Raw genomic sequence first — 16,187 nt, forward strand, 5'->3', positions numbered from 1 at the left:
AATTGCTCTGAGTAACTGGAAGTCACCCATTGGGATTTCTTGTGATCTCTCTAAGGCTTTTGATTGTGTATATCGTGGATAATTCTAGATTAGCTCATGTACTGTGGTATGAATGGCACGGCGCTCAAATGGTTTAAATCATACCTAACTGGAAGAGGGCAGAAAGTTGAAATAAGCAGTTCACATAATATGCAAAAAACTGGTGATATCTCAATCTGTGGAACAATCAAGAATGGGGTGCCGCAAGGTTCGGTCTTGGGTCCTCTGCTGTTCTTAATATATATTAATGACTTGCCATTCTATTATTCACGAAGATGCAAAGCTGGTACTTTTTGCCAATGATAAAAGTATAACTATGAGACCCAACAGACAAGAATTAACAGAAATCGGCAGCTAACGTATAATATTCAAAATTTCTAGTTGTATGCATTGATGAGGGGTTGAACTGGAAAAAACACACTGAAGATCTGCTGAAACGTTTGAGTTGAGCTACTTATGCTATTAGGGTCATTGCGGCGATATACATCTCAGTAAATTAGCTTACAATGCCTATTTTCATTTTATTCTTTCATATGGCATCATATTCTGGGGTAACTCATCATTGAGTAAAAGAGTGTTCATTGTACAAAAGCGTGTAATCAGAGTAATTGCTGGAGCTCATCCAAGATCATCCTGCAGACACTTATTTAAAGAGCTAGAGATCTTCACTGTAGACTCGCAATATATAAATTCACTTACGAAATTTGTTATTAACAATCCGAACGAATTCAAACGTAGTAGCAGTGTACATGGCTACAACACTAGGAGAAAGGATGATCTTCACTACTCAAGGTAAAATCTAACTTTGTCTCGGAAGGGGGTAAATTATGCTGCCACGAAAGTGTTTGTTCATTTACCTAATAGCATCAAAAGTCTGACAGATATCCATATAGCATGTAAAAGGAAATTAAAAGAATTTCTTAATGGTAACTCCTTCTATGCAGTAGATGCATTTTCGGTTATAGTAAGTGGGTAATTTCTCTAAAAAAATAAAAAAAAATTAAGTGTCATGTAATATTTTGTGTAATGTAATATCTTGTATAGACACCTTTTATTAACCTGACAAGTTCCACATCATTCGAAGTGTTGTATTCATGATCTATGGAACAAGTAATAGTCTAGTCTAATCTAATCACATCTCTTTTATAAGTGTATGTAATGTCAGTTACAAATTGTTCTGAAAATTTCCTGTATGTAGGCAACATTTTATTCATGTAACTGAAATTGAAGATGATATACAATCATTGCTGTGTTTGTCATCCAATGTAATAGACTTTTTTTTTTATATGTGAGCTGGAGATGGAATTTAGTGTTGAGGAAGAACGAGTTGTCACATTACTGCCTACTGTTACAGTAAAACAGAATTACTTTCAAAATAAATAGAAATTCTCTTTACACTGTAGTGCCAGACCATTATAACTTGATCACAGACCTTATAATTGGGCATTTAGATACCTGTTTGGACTCACTTTGTTTTCTTACACGCAGATATCAGCTGACACATGTGGGAGACCATCAGATGAAACTGAACAGAGTAACACTAATGAAGAAACTGTTGTAAGTATTGGCATTTGTTTTTGTGTATCAATGGCAGCATTTTACTCAGAATAAGGGTGAACTTAAGAACATGGTTCATTGAACCTGAACTACTGCACAACACGTGTATTTTTAATGCTGTAGCGGCACCACAGTTTAGTATAGGAAAAGTTAGTTTTGTGCAATATTCTGAGCACAAGTTACAGCCAGTTGCGGGCCAGATTGCAGTGAGTTACGCATACCAACAGTTGCAAAGTAGAATAGAGGCTACAGGGCCGTCAAATTGCTGAAATAGTATACTTAGCAGCTTTGCATGTCACAAATCACAGGCAAAAGGGGCCAGCTGGCCAACCTAGCGGTTATGAGTGTGTGACGCGGAGTGGTGCGTATGGGAAAAACAGAGGCGCACAGCCACGTATAAATAGGTGCGGGTTTTTAATGAGATTCATTAAAGTGTGGCAGCTATCCGGGACCGTGGGGTGTGTCACACCACCAGCTACACACTGCCGCAGATGCGTCGCCAGCGTTCCAGTTCACAGTGGGTCATTGGTTTGACCCTCTGAGGCCGACACGGGGTCTGTAGCCAGCTTGCGGCGAGCCACTCTACTCCACGGCTCGACTAGTTCTTGTGGAAAAAAATGGAGCTGTGTGGCTTGATTGTCAGTTGTTACTGTGTAGTTCAATAAATAACAACTTTACTTGCAAAACACAAGGTGCTTGAAACTTCCTGGCACGTTAAAACTGGGGCTCCAGACTCAGACCTTTGCCTTTCATGGGCAAGTGCTCCATCATCTGAACTATCACAGGATGACTGATGAACTGCCCTCACAGTTCCACTTCTGCCAGTACCTTTCTCCCCCATTCGAAACTTCATTGTAGAAACAAGATTCTCGGTTTGAGTCTTAGTCTGAATGAGATGGCACTGTGATTAGCACACTGGACTCGCATTTGGGAGGATGACAGTTCAAAATTTCCCTAAATTGCTCAAGGCAAATCTGGGATGGTTCGTTTCAAAGGGCCCAACTGATTTCCTCCTCTATCCTTGACATAATCCGAGCTTGTGTTCTATCTCTAATGACCTTAGTGTTGATGGGATGTAAACCCTAATCTTCCATTTGAGTCTGAGTACAGCATACATTTTAACCAGTAAGCTTCAAAACAGTGCACGCTGTGCCACAGAGTGAAGGATTCATTCACTGGCATAAATAATAAATAAAGTGTGACCTTCAATATTACCATTCAGTGTTCAGAGTTCATGAAGCATAAACTAATCATTTGTGCAAGATGGAGTTTCTCATTTGTTATTGAGTAAATATAGCCATACATTTACAGTAAAACTCAGTGTAATATTAAAAGATTGATCTCTCTTCTTAGTTGCAGTATTAGTTTGTTAGTTTTGTATTTTTATGACAGTGACATTGTGTATTGCTAATGTCTCCTGTATTGCAATCATATGCTTAAACAAATGTACATAATGTAACAACAGGGCGTGTACGACCCGGGACAACCAGGAGAAACGGGAAAAACCTGGTGAATTTTTTCATACGGGAGAATTCCGGGAATTTTTCATGTTTTTTGTTTTCAGTTAAATTTTTGTTATTTTGACTGGTAAGAACCGATACTCTAACAAAGGATATTACTGTATCCCGTTACTGCGGATAATATTGCAGCTCAATAAAACATGAATGAGAGAAAAAACGAAAATGAAACTTAAATTGCAAAGGAAATGCGCCATATACAGCAACAAAACACAGTGCTCATACCAGCGTCTACCAACAGCAAAATGTGTCAAAGGCTGTAGGAAGACGACGCAATGCTTTGTAACATCAAATTGCGTGATATCACAACTGTTTACATTAGATTAATTTTAGCAGTTACGAGCGGGATCAAGTGCATGCGCAGCAGAATAGTACCTTCTGCTGCTTCTGGCTACAGAAATGTGGCTGTTGGCTGTGTAAGCAGTCGCAGCAAGCAGCTAGATGCTATCGGGAAAAATTTTACTGGAATGCCCAAGTTGCGAGATTCATGCGTGCACAGCAGGTCCATATCTAGGGGGAGGGAGGGGGGGGGGGGCAGTAATGGAAATCCATAGATTCAGACTGCAGGAGTGGAAATAAACGAGTAACAGGTAAGAAAGATTACGTATTACCTTCTCTGTGTATTGAAGAAAATGAAATTTTGACGGAAAATTTTTGCCAGATCGCTCTACTAGTAGCGGCCAGTTGTACAGTCCCCATCTAGCAGCCGCTTTAACTTCTATTTTGGAAGAAGCGCAGAAAACGCGTTGTACGAGCATGTAACAACGCCTAACCAGAGAATAATTGTGGGATAACTAAACCGGGGATTCTGGCAGAGTTAGTGAAGTTAACCTGTGTATAAGTTTTGACATTGGCAGGAATATAGTTACAGAGTTAGTGATAACAAGACTGTTTGTTAGATCGAGGAAGGAGGGGAACAGGAACATTACACAAATTATGGAACAATATGACGATTCCAAGTTTGTATAAAAATTTCATACTACTACTTTTCGATCACATGCTTGAGAAACTGGAGCGTATGAATGAAGTGTGAAACTATTCCCAAACGTAAAGCTTTTTGCTTGCAGGAGGCCTAATAGTCATTTGATATTGGTACTTTGTGATTTATACTCTGTCGTTACAAGAGAGACATCATCATCATCATCATCATCATCATCATTTAAGACTGATTATGCCTTTCAGCGTTCAGTCTGGAGCATAGTCCCCTTTACAAAATTCCTCCATGATCCCCTATTCAGTGCTAACATTGATGCCTCTTCTGATGTTAAGCCTATTACTTCAAAATCATTCTTAACCGAATCCAGGTACCTTCTCCTTGGTCTACCCCGACTCCTCCTACCCTCTACTGCTAAACCCATGAGTCTCTTGGGTAACCTTGCTTCTCCCATGCATGTAACATGCCCCCACCATCTAAGCCTGTTCGCCCTGACTGCTACATCTATAGAGTTCATTCCCAGTTTTTCTTTGATTTCCTCATTGTGGATACCCTCCTGCCATTGTTCCCATCTACTAGTACCTGCAATCATCCTAGCTACTTTCATAACCGTAACCTCAACCTTATTGATAAGGTAACCTGAATCCACCCAGCTTTCGCTCCCATACAACAAAGTTGGTCGAAAGATTGAACGGTGCACAGATAACTTAGTCTTGGTACTGACTTCCTTCTTGCAGAAGAGAGTAGATTGTAGCTGAGCGCTCATTGCATTAGCTTTGCTATACCTCGCTTCCAGTTCTTTCACTATGTTGCCATCCTGTGAGAATATGTATCCTAAGTACTTGAAACCGTCCACCTGTTCTAACTTTGTTCCTCCTATTTGGCACTCAATCCATTTATATCTCTTTCCCACTGACATTACTTTCGTTTTGGAGATGCTAATCTTCATACCATAGTCCTTACATTTCTGATCTAGCTCTGAAATATTACTTTGCAAACTTTCAATCGAATCTGCCATCACAACTAAGTCATCCGCATATGCGAGACTGCTTATTTTGTGTTCACATATCTTAATCTCACCCAGCCAGTTTATTGTTTTCACCATATGATCCATAAATAATATGAACAACAGTGGAGACAGGTTGCAGCCTTGTCTTACCCCTGAAACTACTCTGAACCATGAACTCAATTTACCGTCAACTCTAACTGCTGCCTGACTATCTATGTAAAGACCTTTAATTGCTTGCAAAACTTTGCCTCCTATTCCATAATCTCGTAGAACAGACAATAACTTCCTCCTAGGAATCCGGTCATATGCTTTTTCTAGATCTATAAAGCATAGATACAGTTCCCTGTTCCACTCGTAACATTTCTCCATTATTTGCCGTAAGCTAAAGATCTGGTCCTGACAACCTCTAAGAGGCCTAAACCCACACTGATTTTCATCCAATTTGTCCTCAACTAATACTCGCACTTTTCTTTCAACAATACCTGATTAAAGAGATACCTCTGTAGTTGTTACAATCTTTTCTGTTTCCATCTTTAAAGATTGGTGTGATTACTGCTTTCGTCCAGTCTGATGGAACCTGTTCTGACTCCCACGCCATTTCAGTTATCCTGTGTAGCCATTTAAGACCTGACATTCCACTGTATTTGATGAGTTCTGACTTAATTTCATCCACCCCAGCCGCTTTATTGCACTGCAATATATTGACCATTTCCTCCACTTCCTCAAATGTGATTCTATTTCCATCATCATCATCATTCCTATCCCATTGTACATCGAAATCTGAAACATTACTGATTGTATTTTCACCGACATTGAGCAACTCTTCAAAATATTCCCTCCATCTGCCCAAGGCATCAACAGGATTCACCAGCAGTTTTCCTGACTGTCCAAAATACTTGTCATTTCCTTCTTACCTCCCTTTCGAAGACTGCTAATTACACTCCAGAATGGTTTTCCAGCAGCTTGTCGCAAAGTCTCCAACCTGTTTCCAAAGTCTTCCCAAGATTTCTTCTTGGATGCTGCAATTATCTGTTTGGCTTTGTTTCTTTCTTCAACATAACTTTCTCTGTCTACCTGAGTTCTAGTATGTAGCCATTTCTGATAAACCTTCTTTTTCCTTTTACAGGCTGCCTTGACTGTGTCATTCCACCAAGCTGTTTGCTTCATCCTACCTTTACACACTACTGTTCCAAGACATTCTTTAGCCACTTCTAGTACTGTGTCCCTGTACCTTGTCCATTCTTTTTCCAATGACTGTAATTGACTACATTCAACTAACTGGTACCTTTCTGAGATCACTGTTATGTCCTTGTGCCTGATTTCCTTATTCTGAAGTTCCTCCACTCTTATTCTCCTACATATGGACCTGACCTGCTGCACTTTCGGCCTCACAACACCAATTTCACTGCAGATTAAATAGTGATCAGTGTCATCAAAGAATCCCCTGAATACACGTGTCTCCTTCACAGCCTTCCTGAATTCCTGATCTGTTATTATATAGTCAATGACAGATTTGGTTCCCCTGCCTTCCCAAGTATACCGGTAAATGTTCTTATGTTTAAAAAAGGAGTTTGTGATTACTAAGCCCATACTGGCACAGAAATCCAAGAGTTGTTTCCCGTTCCTGTTGGTCTCCATATCCTCTCGAAATTTTCCCATAACCTTTTCATACCCTTCTGTTCGATTTCCAATCCTGGTATTAAAATCACCCATGAGCAGAACACTGTCCTTTACTCTAACAACTATGTCACTGAGTGCGTCATAAAAACTATCCGTCTTATCTTGATGTGTCCCTCCACAATGCGAATATACTGACACAATCCTAATTTTCTTGCTAGACACTGTCAAATCTATCCACATCAGTCGTTCATTTACGTACCTTATTGCAACTAAGCTGGGTTCCATTACTTCCCTGATGTAAAGCCCTACACCCCATTCTGCTATTCCTGGTTTGACTCCTGACAGGTAAACCTTGTATTCTCCCACTTCCTCTTCTTTCTCACCCCTTACCCGAATGTCACTAACAGCTAAAACGTCCAACCCCATCTTACTTGCAGCCTCTGCTAACTGTACCTTCTTTGCAGAGTAGCCCCCATTGATATTAATAGCTCCCCATCTCGTTACCATTCGTTTGCCGAGTCGTATCTTAGGAGTCCCTGATTTGTCATTTAGAGGTGGGCCTCCGTCTCCTCCAAAGGTCCGAGGCATTTTGCTCTGATTGTTGCCAGCATCATATTTGAAGTACCAGGGAAGCAGGTTGCTAGCCTTACTTGCCCCAGGACCCATTGGGTTTTACCCCTAACGGTTGAGGGACTAACCGATGGATCTGGTAGTCTTTGCCGTCTGAGCACAAAGGTGACCACGACTCAGAATATGCAGAGAGGCCCAGCCTTATTCCAAAGTAACTGGTATCCTGACTGTCAGGACCACTTACTTGGCCACTCATATGTTGCCCATGGTTCATGAACTAGGACATAACAGGAACCCACACCATGAACCATGAGAGACTGTTTGTGACAAAACAATCTCGTTTATTTAGTGTGTGTTACAATTGTAGCAGTATTAGAAAGGCTTAGTTTGTTTTATCTAGCAGACAGTGACAAATTAGACATAATCAGATCGGGAAACCACACCAGTCTTGGGCCCCATTTGTATTAACAGCTTTGTCAGTATTAGGCAGCGCCGTTTTGAATTTTCATGTAGAAAAACATTTGACGAACTTTCGCAGAAAGGAAAGTACGTCTTGTAGAGCTGTAGCAGGATTAGAGAGAAAAAATTCTAGGAGCTAAGGAGTGAATAAATGTGTATTGTCTTGTTTGTCTCATGTCTTTACTGGGTCTGTGTATCCTATATTTAATTTTATATCACACAAAGCAGCAAGTTGTTAGCTGATAGGGAATAAAGAGTGCATATTTTCTGAAGAGTTCTCATTTTTTTTTTTTTTTTTTAATGAAAAAGAGGGACAAGATGTCAGACCGGCTTACTGAAAGCAGGAGAGGCACCACAGGACATTTTAATTTCCATTGTCCTGAATACGGTTTGATGGCATCCATTAGAAAATATACACGTTTCAATTCCACATAGCGAAATACAGTGACGTGTGATAGAAGAATGCTGCGTGAGGCGGCGAGGCACTGCAGTGTGGCGCACTTACGACCAAATAACATGTTTTACTTTTTCTCAAACACATATGTTTTATGCATCAGACTCTTCAGAAAACTGTGCGCTACAAAATGGATATATTTTTGAAAATTCCTTTTTTTTTTATTTTTAAAATTTTTGTGTCCTATCTCAAGTGCTCGAGGGAATGGTGGGGTGTTGCCTCGGTTTTGAAATATCATAGACCCGGGGCTGATGCGCAGAGCAGTCTGAGTTATAGTGGGGAAGTGGGTAGTCTCCACGTGACCCATGTTTACATTTAGTGATTTTGCTGTTTCTTCTTCATTTACTGCTCTCATGTCAAATGAAAACAAAACAGATTCCTGTAGCCGGGAGCTATCAAGTGAATTAAAATACATTCATATAATTAAGGAAGGATAAAATGTGTTATTAGTTGCAGATTTTATTTTATTTCCACCTTCCTGACAGTCAAGCATTAATTGCCTTGCAGAACAATGAAGTTATATTTGTCGGTTTGCTAAAGAAATTTTCCTTTATTAATCTTTTCCGCTGAGGCAGAAAATATATTTGAAACAAAGTGTTTAATTCCACACACTGTTTGCTGAATTTCAAGTGCGCGTTTTCAACTTTTAGCGCGTGTGTCATTATGCCATAATAAACAACCAAACATGAGATAACACAGTATGGGTACTCCAAGAAAATTGACATCCCGAAAACCGCATTGATAAGCTTAATATCAGGTCATGGCCTACTTCACTGGGAATCTGGACATATGAAAGTGCACTTTAAATGTGCACATTTTAGTATGGGCCACGAAATTCCGATGCTCTTGGAGTATCCCCTGATGTCTTGTTTCTTTTACGACATAATGTAAGAGCTTTTAATGTTTTACATGTACGAACATATGGGCTCCCTATGGCATCGTAGCTGCACAAGCGCTGTGATGCCTGTCATCTGGCGCTCTCTGGCAACTGCAGAAATGAACCTACTTCTAACAGGTCTCGGGAAAATATTCCGAATGGTGGTTTGAAAAGCGTTGCCATCAAAGCAAACTTCTTTTTACGCAAGTTGAACTCTGTGCGAGAATGTTTGATGAATTTCTTAAATCACAGAGTGTTTGACTCTCAATTAAAAGTCAGCTCTTTAAAGACGAGCCATTTAGATGGATTTCAAGCTCAGAAGATCAGACATTTATGTTGTTATTAAAAATTTTAGTGGAACATTTGTGTAATATATCGTAAATTGTAATACGCGCATAAAGTCCAACATTATATATGAAAGTGTTGCTTCTCTTTCAGTATATTAATCTTATAGACCAATATTATATGTGAAAGCTTTTCGTTTTGTGTAGCAACATTATGTATATTAATTTAAACCATTAACTTTTTCTGTTTGTGTGTTTGTGCTACTTAACAGTGATGTTGCTATTGGCTGACTACATCACGTGTCCTAAGCTCTGAATACCCAATGCCATCGGCTGGTGAGATCACGTGACATGAGCTATGACTGGCTTACAAAAGCACATCACAATGTCGATATCAGTGCTTCGGAAAGTAACATGTGGTGTTAGGTGGAATTCGAATTTATACTTTCGTAATTCGAAAATACACAGCGCAAATGTTGATACACATCAAAGATCTTTCCGAAATGGTTTTTTTTTACCCGTGTTTAGTTTTCTAAAGCACAGGGAATTTCTAGGCCCGTGTATAAAACCATAATCATTCAAAGGACTGATAAGTTATACAGTTCCGAGAGACAATATATATTGCCAGTTAACAGGGAAAAAAGTATGTTTCACTCGGGAGAAAGTGTATTTTTAACCAGGAAATCCGAGAGAAATCCGGGAATTTTTTTTCCTTGTCCACGTATACACCCTGAACAAATATATCACAACTACAAATGTTCTTGCAAGTTTGTGACAATGGCAATGACTTAGTTTTTCCGCATTGGTATGCACAGTTGGTAAGATAATTGCTTTCACCAAGTAATGGTCAGAGTTTGAGTCATTTCACAGTTATGATATGTCAGTTAGTTTCATTACAATTTCTGTACCACTGCAGAATGAAAACTTTATTTTATCAGCCCATATGCCAAAAGTTATCACTGTGTAAAAAGCTTAGATACAGAAAAGTTTTGCCTAGAGCAACATATAGAAGCATGTGCCTGTCAACTTAAACTGGAGGAGGGCTTTTATAACTGTAACAGTATATAGGTCCCCTTCAGGAACCTTTCATTTATTCCTGGAAAACTTGGATGCCATGTTGTCCTATCTGTCAGATAGGGGAAAGCAAATTATTATTTGTGGGGACTTCAGTGTTGGTTCACTGAAAGAGTATAATAGGAAGAATGCCCTGGAAGTCTTGCTCGGTTCTTTCAATTTGACATCTGTCATTAATTTTCTTACTCGGGTAGTAAAGAACAGCAGCACATTGATAGATAACACTTTTATAGACCAAGATAAGTTTAAAAACATAAATTCTCATCCTGTTGAGAATGGCATTTCTGATCGTGGTGCTTAGCTAGTTACAGTATATGACATAGCTCCACTCAGTAATTCAAAACTACCCTCCAAAACTGTGTGTTCAATTAATGACTCAACAAAAAGAAATTTCAGAGAAAATCTTCGGCAGATAGACTGGGATGAGGTGTACAAGGAACCTGATGCTAATTTAAAATATAACTTTATTTCATGATACACTTGTAAGAGAATTTGAAAACTGTTTCCCCAAGAAAGTAGTTAAATCTAATTATAAGAAACCATGCAAAAACCTTGGCTTATGAAAGGAATAAAAATATCTTGTAACCACAAATGGGAACTGTATCTAACGACAAGAAAGAGTAAAGACCCAGAAACAGCCAAATATTATAAAAACTACTGTGCTACATTAAGAAAGGTTATAATAAAGTCCAGAAGCATGTGCATCATGTCTGAGATTAATACCTCTGGTAACAAAATCAAAACAATTTGGAATATTATTACAAGGGAGACAGGGCAACTGATTAGAAGAAGCAAGACAGTTAATGGAAGAGACCTTGCCCACACCATCTGATACAATTGAAATTCCACCCACCTCTCCTTCTGAAATTAGGAAGATAATAAACTCTCCCAAGACTAAAAACTCACATGCAGTTGATGACATTTCCAGCAGGATAATAAAAGCTTGTTCCCAAGAGATAAGTGGGTTTCTTGGCCACATATGTAATAGCTCTCTGAAGCAGGCTGTTTTCCCAGATAGACTGAAGTTGCCATTCTTAAACCACTGCATAAAAAAGGGGAAATGTCTGTTGTTAACAACTACTGTCCAATCTCTCTTCTGACTGCCTTATCCAAAATTCTTGAAAAAGTAATGTATGGTAGAGTAGCTTCACACTTTTGTAAAAATAAAGTTTTAACAAAATTTCAGTTTGGTTTCCAGAAAGGGTTTTCAACGGAAAATGCTGTATATACTTTCACTGATGAAATTTTAAATGCCTTGAGTAACTGGAAATCACCCGTTGGGATTTTTTGTGATCTCTCTAAGGCTTTTGATTGTGTATATCATGGATAATTCTAGATAAGCTCATGTACTGTGGTATGAATGGAACAGCGCTCAAATGGTTTAAATCATACCTAACTGGAAGAGGGCAGAAAGTTGAAATAAACACTTCACATAATATGCAAAAAACTGGTGATATCTCAAATTGTGGAACAATCAAGAATGGGGTACCACGAGGTTCGGTCTTGGGACCTCTGCTGTTCTTAATATATATTAATGACTTGCCATTCTATTATTCACGAAGATGCAAAGCTGGTACTTTTTGCCAATGATAAAAGTATAACTATGAGACCCAACAGACAAGAATTAACAGAAATCGGCAGCTAACGTATAATATTCAAAATTTCTAGTTGTATGCATTGATGAAGAGTTGAATTGGAAAAAAAACACCCTGAAGATCTGCTGAAACGTTTGAGTTGAGCTACTTATGCTATTAGGGTCATTGCGGTGATATACATCTCAGTAAATTAGCTTACCATTCCTCTTTTCATTCTGTTCTTTCGTATGGCATTGTATTCTGGGGTAACTCATCATTGAGTAAAAGAGTATTCATTGCACAAAAGTGTGTAATCAGAATAATTGCTGGAGCTCATCCAAGATCATCTTGCAGACACTTATTTAAAGAGCTAGAGATCTTCACTGTAGACTCACAATATATATATATTCAATTATAAAATTTGTTATTAACAATCCGAACGAATTCAAAAGTAATAGCAGTGTACATGGCTACAACGCTAGGAGAAAGGATGATCTTCACTACTCAAGGTAAAATCTAACTTTGGCTCGGAAGGGGGTAAATTATGCTGCCACGAAAGTGTTTGTTCATTTACCTAATAGCATCAAAAGTCTGACAGATAACCATATAGCATTTAAAAGGAAATTTAAAAATTTTTTTAATGGCAACTCATTCTACTCATTAGATGAATTTTTGGATATAGTATGTGGATAATTTCCCCAAACCCCAATAAAAAAAAATTAAAAATATTAAGTGTCATGTAATATTTTGTGTAATGTAATACCTTGTATAGACACCTTTTATTAACCTGACACGTTCCACATCATTCCAAGTGTCGTATTCATGATCTATGGAACAAGTAGTAATCTAATCTAATCTTTTTTATAAGTGTATGTAATGCCAGTTCTATATTTTTGTGAAAATTTCCTGTATGTAGGCAACACTTTATACATGTAACTGAAATTGAAGATGCTATACAATCATTGCTGTGTTTGTCATCCAATGTAACAGACTTTTTTTAAATATGTGAGCTGCAGATGGAATTTAGTATTGAGGAAGAATGAGTTGTCACATTACTACCTACCATTACTTTCAAAATGAATAGAAATTCTGTTTACACTGTAGTACAAGACCATTATAACTTGATCACAGACTTTATAATTGGACATTTAGATACCTGCGTGGACTCACTTTGTTTCTTACATGCAGATATCAGCTGACATATGTGGGAGACCATCAGAAGAAACTGAAGAGAGCAACACTAAAAAAGAATCTGTTGTAAGTATTGGCATTTGTTTGTGTGAATCTATGGCAGCGTTTTACTCAGAATAAGGGTGGAGTTCTTAACATGGTTCATTGAGACCTGAACTACTGCACAACACATGTATTTTTAATGCTGTAGTGGCACCACAGTTAAGGATAGTAAAAGTTAGTTTTGTGCAATATTCTGAGCACAAGTTACAGCCAGGTGCGGGCCGGATTGCAGTGAATTACGCATACCAACAGTTGCAAACTAGAATAGAGGCAACAGGGCCGTAAAATTGCTGAAATAGTATACATAGCGGTTTTGCATGTCGCAAATCACAGGCAGAAGGGGCCCACTGGCGAAACTAGCGTGTTATGAGTACGTGATGCAAAGCGACGCGCATGGCAAAACAGAGGTGCACAGCAGCATATAAATAGGTGTGGGTTTCTAATGAGATTCATTCTAGTGTGGCAGCTCTCCTGGTCTGTGGGGTGTGTCACACCACCAGCTACACACAGCAGCAGATGGGGCGCCTGCATTTTAGCTCGCAGTGGGTCACTGGTTTGACCTTCTGAGGCCAATATGGGGTCTGTAGCCAGCTAGCGAGTGCCACTCCACGGCTCACTACCGCGGGCAGTCGTCCTGGCTTCCAACACACGCTGGAGGCATCCCAAGGTGAAAGTCGCAGATTCGGATGCTGGATTGCGGGTGCTTGTTTTTGCCGCGATCTCAGCCATGCTGGCGAGAAGCATGCAGCTGGCCACCTGTGGCTTACACCGAGCAGCGCTGAGTCGCTAGGGACGCAGACCGCTGAGTCGACTGCCGGCATCCTGATGACACTGCAACTTTGCTGGTGCACAAGGTCGACACACAGCAGTGTGTGCACAGGTCGCTGAGGCAGCCATTCTGCGCCAAGCTGTTTCGCAGACAGCGAAGTGGTGTCCTCAGCAATGTGGGACCTGGTGACGCAGAACCTGGGGAACATGGCACTGTAGTTGGAAACAATAAATCACCTGGAAAACACAGATGAGTCCTAATATGGTGCCTTCTACCTTTTCCCGCTACATTTGGTCATCCTGATACATCGGTGATTACAATGCATTTCTGCTATGAATTGGATGCCACTGTTTTCCAGCTTGGAAATCTGAAATAAAATTTACATTTGAGGACTGGGCAGTTAGCGTGTTAATAAAAATAATCAGCAATTGTGGCATAAAAGAAATTTGATTTCTTAAGCTGTTTTATGAACTAAGTGACCTTCTTTGGAAGGTTGTGACCATCACATTGGCTTCTTTATACCATTTTTGTAGAGGCACTGTGAACCCCATGGCCATAGGAATATGATATACGCATCTTTCTGTTGACACTCACACAGAGTGTGATAGGTACAACTTTCTGAAGTTAAGAAATTAAATTTATTTATGCAACTGGTTGCTGATTATTTCAATATATACAACTACAATTGCTCAAGATGGATAAATCACTAAGCTAGTGTGTTGTTCAACTGGTTGATACTTTGTGTTTATCTAACTTCCTGAATTTTGTGTAGCAGGTTCTACTACACAGAACTTAAGCTTGCTTATTAAGTGTAAAAGAGGGGCCTTTTTTCTATGTACTACTGCAAAGGAACATAGTTAGTGACAGTGTTTATGCTGAAATGAAAACTAGTTGTTTTCACAACAACAAAAATTTTTCATCTTTAGTTTCATAGTTGAAGATAAGATTAGGAGTCATTAGAACACAAAAAAAAAGTTTGGAAATGGTTTTTTATTGAAAATTAGTCAGGTATTGTGCCTTAGAATGAAAAATTTTGAAGCATTGTGGAAAATAAAGTTCTACATCACATTCTTCCCTGTAATAGTTAGTATCTTTTCTTATCACTTTCCCAGATTTTGCCTTGCTTTGTTCTGCACAAACTTTATATCTACTCACAGGCTGTTTTAGCTTTTGACAATATTCACTGGAATACTCTTTTTCAAATTCTGAAGGTGGCAGGGGTAACATACAGGGAGCGAAAGGCTATTTACAATTTGTGCAGAAAGCAGATGGCAGTTATAAGAGTTGAGGGACATGAATGAGAAGCAGTAGTTGCGAAGGGAGTGAGACAGGGTTGTAGCCTCTCCTCGATGCTATTCAATCTGTATATTGAGCAAGCAGTAAAGGAAACAAAAGAAAAGTTCGGAGTAGGTATTAAAATCCATGGTGAAGAAATAAAAACTTTGAGGTTCGCCGATGACATTGTAATTCTCTCAGAGACAGCAAAGGACTTAGAAGAGCAGTTGAATGGAATGGACAGTATCTTGAAAGGAGGGAATAAGATGAACATCAACAAAAGCAGAACGAGGATAGTGGAATGTAGTCGAATTAAGTCGGGTGAGGGTGAGGGAATTAGATTAGAAAATGAGACACTTAAAGTAGTAAAGGAGTTTTGCTATTTGGGGAGCAAAATAACTGATGATGGTCGAAGTAGAGTGGATATAAAATGTAGACTGGCAATAGCAAGGAAAGTGTTTCTGAAGAAGAAAAATTTGGTAACATCGAGTATAGATTTAAGTGTCAGGAAGTCATTTCTGAAAGTATTTGTATGGAGTGTAGCCATGTATGGAAGTGAAACGTAGACGATTAATAGTTTGGACAAGAAGAGAATAGAAGCTTTCGAAATGTGGTGCTACCGAAGAATGCAGAAGATTAGGTGGGTAGATCACATAACTAATGAGGAGGTATTGAATAGAATTGGGGAGAAGAGGAGTTTGTGGCACAACATGACCAGAAGAAGGGATCGGTTGGTAGGACATGTTCTGAGGCATCAAGGGATCACCAATTTAGTATTGGAGGGCAGCGTGGAGGGTAAAAATCGTAGAGGGAGACCAAGAGGTGAATACACTAAGCAGATTTAGAAGGTAGGCTGCAGTAGGTACTGGGAGATGAAGAAGCTTGCACAGGATAGAGTAGCATGGAGAGCTGCATCAAACCAGTCTCAGACCACAACAACAA

The 16,187-nt window shown here is 39.2% G+C and overlaps 1 protein-coding gene across 3 annotated transcripts in view; it reads left to right on the forward strand.

Moving 5' to 3' along the window:
- LOC126100728 (uncharacterized) overlaps positions 1 to 16,187 on the forward strand; it is an 82,452-nt gene that overhangs the window by 42,470 nt on the left and 23,795 nt on the right. The window contains exons 4-5 of one of the 3 annotated variants that reach the window (XM_049911347.1): positions 1,528 to 1,596; positions 13,157 to 13,225. In XM_049911347.1, the coding sequence (XP_049767304.1) occupies positions 1,528 to 1,596; positions 13,157 to 13,225 (138 nt within the window). The remainder of the gene's footprint in view (positions 1 to 1,527; positions 1,597 to 13,156; positions 13,226 to 16,187) is intronic. The other 2 variants (XM_049911349.1, XM_049911348.1) reach the window with 2 other exon arrangements.

The sequence above is a fragment of the Schistocerca cancellata genome, chromosome 9 (genome assembly GCF_023864275.1).
Source record: "Schistocerca cancellata isolate TAMUIC-IGC-003103 chromosome 9, iqSchCanc2.1, whole genome shotgun sequence".
Taxonomy (NCBI): Eukaryota; Metazoa; Arthropoda; class Insecta; order Orthoptera; family Acrididae; genus Schistocerca; species Schistocerca cancellata.